This window comes from Geospiza fortis, unplaced genomic scaffold (genome assembly GCF_000277835.1).
Source record: "Geospiza fortis unplaced genomic scaffold, GeoFor_1.0 scaffold324, whole genome shotgun sequence".
Taxonomy (NCBI): Eukaryota; Metazoa; Chordata; class Aves; order Passeriformes; family Thraupidae; genus Geospiza; species Geospiza fortis.
This window is the reverse complement of record NW_005054559.1, coordinates 91,732-99,276: the sequence shown is the minus strand read 5'-3', so window position 1 is coordinate 99,276 and position 7,545 is coordinate 91,732. Positions and strand designations below refer to the sequence as shown.

The window sequence follows — 7,545 nt, the reverse complement described above, 5'->3', positions numbered from 1 at the left end:
TTGATTCCAAATGGATGAATGATTGTGGATGTCTCTTTCTCCTTGGACCAGGGTCTGAAACATCTTTAAAAGAGGCAAATTAAAAGCTTTAACAATGTGGAATGCAAAGTCCCTTAAAGTGATTAACACTACTTTTATTATACTAGAGTAATAAACTTTATTTTTTTTAAGAAATGTTTTTTTCAGTATTATCTTTTTGAGTAATAAAACAAGAAAAAAATTCTCTGTTTTTACAGAGGTAAAATTAGATGAGCTCCCAGAAGCAGAGTCTGTAGAAATGTAAATGAAGTTTCATTAAGTCTTTCTCCAGTGCTCCAATTATGAAGAAAAAAGAGTTTCAACAATATAGAGACAAATCAAGCTCCCTAGAGGAGTCTAAGCAAACAACATTGCCAAATGCAATTAACACTCTGTCATTAACTCGTTGTTGTGAAGTTTCTGAAGTCAGGCAATGACTTCATCCTGAGATGTCTTACATTGCCTTCCTCTTTTACAAGCAACCTAAACCAAAAAAAGAACATTATACTCAATTTTAGTGCCCTTTTCTGCCTTTATGGCCAGTCAGATGAAACACAGAGACCTCAGAGGTCAGCATGGCCACATTGGTAGTGAAGATTCCTTTTTCTTGACCTAAATATGGGAAGTACAGTTTGAATGCTGCAGGCTCTGGCCCAGGTTATTCACCAAGCCAGAGCACCTTTTGTATCCAGAATAAACTGCAAAACCCTCCCAAATAAATACTCCCAGGCTGTAGCAGCCCTTTTCTCTGTGTGCTAATCCTCTGGCTCAGCTAATCCTCTGGAAATTCTTCTTTTCATGCCTGGATGAATTTCTCCAGCTGGGACTTGCAGAATGTGCTTATCCCATGGCTCAGACTCCACAGGGCTTAGAGGGTGTGGGCACTGCACTGCATTAAATGCCGAGTTCTTGCTGGAAATAAGGAATGACCACCAGTTAATCTTCCTTTCATTCCCCCTCCCCACACCTTAAATGAAAAACCCAAGGCTCTGACAGAAGTGAACTGATTTCCCTATCACTTTCATTCAGTGGACCTCTTTTCTGCTGGAAGGGACAGAAAACATATAAAAAGGGGGGAAAAAAGGCAAAGCAAAATATGTAGTCCCTATCAATTAGTGTGTGTTTAGCCTGGAAAATTCACTATAAAAGTATTTCTTCAGTAGGAGGGCGAGGAGAACTCCTGCAAGGGAAGTGAGGAGTTCCAGCCTGGATACCTGAATTAGACATGGGAAGTGCTCAGCTTTAGCAGAAATGTATATATATTGTACTCCTAAGGAAGAAACAGAGATAAAAATTCTAAATAATCTGCTTCTGAAGCAAAGAATAAAAACAAAATATTTACAAGTGGGAAACAGAACTTTGTGCCTGTAGTTTCCCCTGAGCTAGTAAACCATTAGAGCTCACCAAAAATGGAAATAAGGTTTTTAATCCACACATTCATGGAGAAGAAAATCTTTACTTCTTCATCAACACAGCCATCCCTCTGATTAGTACTTCTTTCACTTCTTTATTCCTCAGGCTGTAAATCAGGGGGTTTAAAGTGGGAATTACAGTTGTGTATATGAGAGCCAGGACTTTCTTAGCCTCCTGTGAATTACTGGATTTTGGCTGTAAGTAAATCAAAGTCCCACTGGCGCAGTACAACGTTACCACAGTAAGGTGCGAGGAACAGGTGGAGAAGGTCTTGTGCCTGCTCTCTGCAGAGGAAATCCTCAGGATGCTGGAGACGATGCAGGTGTAGGACAGCAGGATGAGGCAGAAGGGCGTGAAGATGACGAGCACCGTGGCTGAGATCAGCTGCCGCTCGTAGCGCGACGTGTCCGCGCACGAGAGCAGCAGCAGCGGCGGGATGTCACAGAAGAAGTAGTTGATCCTCCTGGGCCCACAGAAGGACAGGGTGAACACCCAGGCTGTCTGCACCACCGACACGACCTGGCCGCTGCAGCAGGAGAGCAGCACCATGGAGAGGCAAGCCCTGGTGCTCATGACGGCCGGGTACCTCAGCGGGCGGCACACGGCCACATAGCGGTCGTAGGCCATGGCTGCCAGCAGGTACCACTCAGTGGACGCCAAGAAAACCACACAGTAGAGCTGTGTGACACAGCCCAGGTAGGAGATGCTCCTGTCCTCTGACAGGGTGTTTACCAGCATCTTGGGGACAACCACTGAGGCTGTGGAAATATCCAAGAAAGACAGGACGCGGAGGAAGAAGTACATGGGCGTGTGGAGGGTGGGGTGAGCTGTGGCCATGCAGATGAGGAGGTTCCCAATGAGAGTCATGCTGTAAATGAAGCAGATTGTGAAGAGCAGCAGGTGCTGGAGTTCTGGGCGGCTGGACAATCCAGAGAGGATGAATTCACTCAGCAGGGTGTGGTTTCCTGCATCTTGTTCCTCTGCTGGCTCCATCTGGGAGGAATCAGACAGACTGTCAGACCAGGATCACACTGCTTCCAGCCAGGAGCCTCTTGGGGATGCCTGGAAAGCTGCTGGATCAAAGGGTGGAAGTCTAGAGCAGGCTGGGCTGAGCACATTGAGAAGGCAGTGGCTGGAAGTGGGTGGTGCCAGTGCCCTCCAAGGGTCATTGTTTGGTGGTGTCACCAAGCCTTTGACCAAGAGGAGCTGGCATTGAAGGTTAATGCTGAGGATCTGCTCTCCCCCCAGATGTCAGGTCTGTGCTCCCAGCTGCTCCCACAGGCACTTCCTGCAGTCAGGGGAACGCCCAGGTGACAACTGAAACACCCACAGACCACAGAAAGAAAGAAAAACCCTTGTGCTACCTTAGGGAGCAGTGGGCAATGCTCCTTGCACTCTGTTTTTCCTCCTGAGTGGGCTGACAGGACAGGCAGCCTTCCCGCAGGACATCTGAAGTTCAGAGCAACCCAGCTTCAGATGACAGCCAGGGAAGTTCAGGCTGTGGGAGGCTTTGGCTCACAATTCACATCAATCCCCAGCTGTCAGGAGGAGAGAAATCCTTCCAAGAGCCCAGCTTTGGGGAAAGCACTCCCAAATGGAGCGAGCAGAAGCTGTGAAGGGAAGACCTAAGCCAACTCCTGTCCACCAAAACACCCAAAGAGCAAAGAAATCAGCACCAAAGTAAACTAAACAAAAAATCCTGTCTGTAGGCAGGCAAAAGAAGAAGGAATCATTTGAGGCAGAGGTACCCATGGGGAATGGTGAGGAAGTGCAGAGGGAGAAGCTCAGGACCATCCATTCGTGACTCACATGGCCTCGTTCCCCTGAGGAGGGTTCCTGTGTGAGGGATGTTCACAAAGTGCTGGACCAGCTCTGTTTTCTCACTGCCCAGGATGGGAAACTGAGGCACTGAAAGAGAGGAGATCAGCCTGCCACAGAGGAGAAAGGATGGTGAATTCTGTGTCCTTCAGACTCAGCATCTCTTACCAAAGGGGCCACCAGCCACTGCCCTACAGCAGCAAATCTCAAGGCACAAAATGCATTTTGGCACCAGAAATGTGTCCATGAACAGAGAGGGGAAGCACCTTTGGCTCTGGACACACAAGGACCAATCACAGAGCTGGCACACAGAGAAGGACACAGCTCAAAGCTCTGCCATCACCAGCCACCCTTGGGCTGCTCTGTAGATGATATTCTTGCCCCTGACGAGGGGAGGGAATGATGCATCCGACTCCATCTCATCAGAAGGCTAATTAATTACTTTATTATATTATATTATTCTATACTATATTACACTATTACTATATTATACTATATTATTACTATATTACACTATATTATACTATAATTTTACTTTATTATACTATATTACACTATAGTACACTATATTATTACTATATTAAAGTATATTGTACTATATTACACTACATTACACTATATTATTACTATATTACACTATATTATACTATATTACACTATATTATTATTATATTACATTATATTATTACTATATTACATTATATTCTCTCTCCCCAACAAGGAGAGAGAATGATGCATCTGACTCCATCTTATCAGAAAGCTAATTAATTTCTTTATTATACTATATTATTCTATACTATATTACATTATATTAAATAACATCTAAACTGAATCTGCCAAGCACTCAGCTCTGCACACACTGCACAGAATCTCGTGGCTGTCAGTGACAGTCCTGACACACACACACACCTGGCCCTGACAGGCAAGGAAAGAAAACACCGTCACTGTGGGTAAACAATTTGCGTATTGCATTCTACTTTGGCACAAACACAGGCACAGCAAATGATAAAAATTGTTTTCCCTTCTCTGAGGTTCAGAGAATGTGAAACCCAGAAATATTCTTGGGGAGAATTGTGCCTTGCTTTTCTCTGTGTTCTCTGTGAAGAGAAATGTGGTGACACCGCTCTGTCTGTCTCTGGGTTTTATAACCTGAACACAAAGCTGTGGATTCTGGAGCCACAGATGACTTTAACACACAAGCACAATAAGGAAACTCCCAATATTCTCAGACATTTGATGCTCTGATGTATTTTAAAGGGATCTGTCTAGGTTTGGCTGTTTCTATTAACACAGGAATAAAAGGACACTTTTGGAGTGGTGTCTCAATAAAGCCTGTGCATGACAGATAGAGAATGACATGAAAAACTCCCTGCAGTCATTAACAGCACACATTCACACTGCTTTTAACTTGTTAGATCCACGTAGCTGAAGTGGAAACCACCTAATTCTGCCCTCCAAGCCCATGTGAAAGTTTGAGACTATTGCTGTGATCTTTAGCTTTTTAAAGTCAACAGCACTCACAGAAGCCACTGTTTTACTGACAGTTCATCTTTTATTCCCTAATTTAAAACACCTCTCAGAAACAACCCTCAATTTATGTAATTTGTGTAAAAACGAGTAAACTTCTTTTTGTAATAAGTTTTGGCCTTAGCTCTTCCTTGGATTTTCTTTATACATTCACAGTAGAAATTTTGAAGCAAAGTGTCCTACCTGCAGCAATTCTGCTATCCAGTGCCTCCAAAATGGCTCATTCCAATTTTGATAGAAGTATTTCCCTTGTTTTCTTACATTAGGAATGGTGTTGGGCCAATGATTCCTACTGTCAGCTTACACTGCAGATTAAAAATTATTTAAATTATTTAAAAATTATTTTGAATTATTTTGAATGCAGATGTTCTTCTTCTACAGCTGGAATAATCTATTGACATTAGCATGTGGCATTTACCATAGAAAGTCAGCCAAGGACTTGTCTCACAGAGAGGAAGAAAAGGAATTTGTTAGATTTTTTTCAACTCAGCTGAAAGCTGAGAGGCCTCAATGCATCTCTATTTTTTGCCCATGAAGGGAACAGCTGAGCTGCCTCTGCTGCTTAAATAGAGTCTCTTGAAATCCCTAAATCCCCTAGAGGTGGGGTCGATTTAATCTGATTTCAGAGCTGTCAGGGATGGTTGTTCAGGGCTGTGCTCCCTCTGTGGGCAAGGGGATGTAGCAAACATCCTCACACCAGCACTGAAATGCTGTTCTGGATGGAGCCCTCCTCACTGTCTGGAAAGTGGGACCAGAGGGACTCCTGCACACACAGACATCTCATCTCTTATACGCCCAAGGCTGTGAACTCTGCATCCTCACCAGCTGGGGACTGATTGTTAACCTGAAAGGTCTGAGCAGCAGCTGGAAGTATCAAGGGATGTGTGACTCCAAGGGCAGAATTAGCCTGATGCTGCCTGTGTTAATTGGACTGGTGCCTTTAGGGGCAGTGCTGTCTCTGCTGGGAGAGTTTTCATTCAACTCCAGCCACTCACAGCTCATTCTTCAATTTTTAGTGACTGCTTGTCAACTGTTAATCCTTCCTTCCTTCCTTCCTTCCTTCCTTCCTTCCTTCCTTCCTTCCTTCCTTCCTTCCTTCCTTCCTTCCTTCCTTCCTTCCTTCCTTCCTTCCTTCCTTCCCTCCTTCCTTCCTTCCTTCCTTCCCTCCTTCCTTCCAAAATTCCTTCCTTCCCTCCTTCCTTCCAAAATTCCTTCCAAAATTCCTTTCTTCCTCCCATTTCCTTCCATCAATTACAGTAGGAAAAAAGATCCAATCCAACAAAAATCAGATTTGACTGGAATTTCAGGAATTAACTTTGTGCCAACGTGCACAGAGCTGTGAGCAGCATCACCCCCTGATGTGGTCAGAGACACCTGGTCTGGGAAAAGACTGATAAGAGAACCAGAGAATGAGGACCAAATTTACATCAAAGGAAAAGGGATCAATAACAAAAAGGAGATTGAAGTGAGAGGGGAAAGGAAGTTTCTTCATTCAGTGACTGAATTTTTAATTTCACAGAATTTGCTTCTTACCCACACAGGAGAGGGCAACAAACAAGTTTCATTTCTGTAGCCATCTGATGGCAGGCAAATGCTGGTGATCTTCTGAGCCAATCCCCTGTATGGTCAGCAGAGAGGAAAAAAACACTCTAAGGATGAAATTCATGTGAATTTTCCAGATCTCCCATTACTTCTGAAATTGTACCTTCCCCCAAACAGCTTCCAGGAGGATCCCCAGGACAGGTACTACAGGCCATGATCTTTTTAGAACACAGGGTAAGGGGCAATGCCAGTGTGCTCTGGAAGATTTATTTGTAGGCGTTCTCTAGCCCAAAGCCATGCAAAACTGGGAACATCCTGGAGGTTTCACTGGCTGGAAGGCCAAAGGAGGGTCAGGGAAACAGGGGCTGAATCCCTTCCAGGCTGTAACACTGAACCAGAGCTGCCAGGGAGGACTCAGAGAGGGCCCAGGCAGGGCTGCTCCCTTCTCATGGGGACACCCTGAGCCTGGTCCTCACCTGAGCTCCAGCTGTGTCTCAGCCAGCCCTGCACCTGTCACTGTCATATTTTCTGGAAAATTCCCTTTGGCAGGATTTTTTCTCCTGGGAAGCTGAGAAGCCTCAGAGGAAAAGGAAAACAATATTATCTCATTTGCTTCTCCTGTGTTTTGCTGCTTTGGAATGTGGTTGGAGATTGTTTATCCAACAGGTGGTTGTTTGATCAGTTTCATGTGAATTGTTTTGACTTAATGGCCAATTATGGTCAGGCTATGTTATACTCTGAGGAGAGAGTCACAACTTTTTAAATATTATCTTGTTAGCCTTCTGTAAGTATCCTTTTTCTATTCTTTAGTAGAGTTTTAGTACAGCATTCTTTAATATAATATAGTAACATAAAATAACAAATTAGCCTTCTAAGAACATGGAGTCAGATTCATAATGATTCATCATCAGATTCATCTCCTCCCCACGATGGAGGACCCTGAAAATACCACACTGAACCTGCCCAGGGCACCTGCTGGTCTGGACTGGGCTCACACAATGACTTCCCAGCTGCACCTCAGACTTCCTCATCACCATGGACTTGATAGGTTCCCTAGATCACCAGGGCTGAGGTCAAGAGGCCCCAGCTGGCCTTGTCCCTTAGAGACCCTGACTGGTGATTTCTGATTTCCCAAGGACATCTCTGATGGCAATCAGCCCCTCTGATAAAAACCAGGAACTTTGCCTGTCCCTGGCCAGCTCTCCCCATTGCTATCAGAGGATGGGG

The 7,545-nt window shown here is 44.6% G+C and overlaps 3 protein-coding genes across 3 annotated transcripts in view; 2 read left to right on the top strand and 1 right to left on the bottom strand.

Annotated features, from left to right (window-relative positions):
- LOC102038430 (olfactory receptor 4D9-like) overlaps nucleotides 1–5,042 on the top strand; it is a 7,443-nt gene extending 2,401 nt beyond the window's left edge. Inside the window, exon 2 of the mRNA XM_005429596.3 lies at nucleotides 4,966–5,042. Within this exon, the coding sequence (XP_005429653.3) occupies nucleotides 4,966–5,042 (77 nt within the window). The remainder of the gene's footprint in view (nucleotides 1–4,965) is intronic.
- On the bottom strand, nucleotides 1,474–2,424 carry LOC102038257 (olfactory receptor 10A5-like). The gene has a single exon (XM_014310650.1). The coding sequence runs from the start codon at nucleotides 2,422–2,424 to the stop codon at nucleotides 1,474–1,476; it is 951 nt and encodes a 316-aa protein (XP_014166125.1).
- Nucleotides 5,043–7,197: 2,155 nt separating the features above from the next.
- Nucleotides 7,198–7,545, top strand: part of LOC115948850 (cathepsin G-like) — a 2,938-nt gene continuing 2,590 nt past the window's right edge. Inside the window, exon 1 of the mRNA XM_031064121.1 lies at nucleotides 7,198–7,202. Coding sequence (XP_030919981.1) covers nucleotides 7,198–7,202 — 5 coding nt within the window. The remainder of the gene's footprint in view (nucleotides 7,203–7,545) is intronic.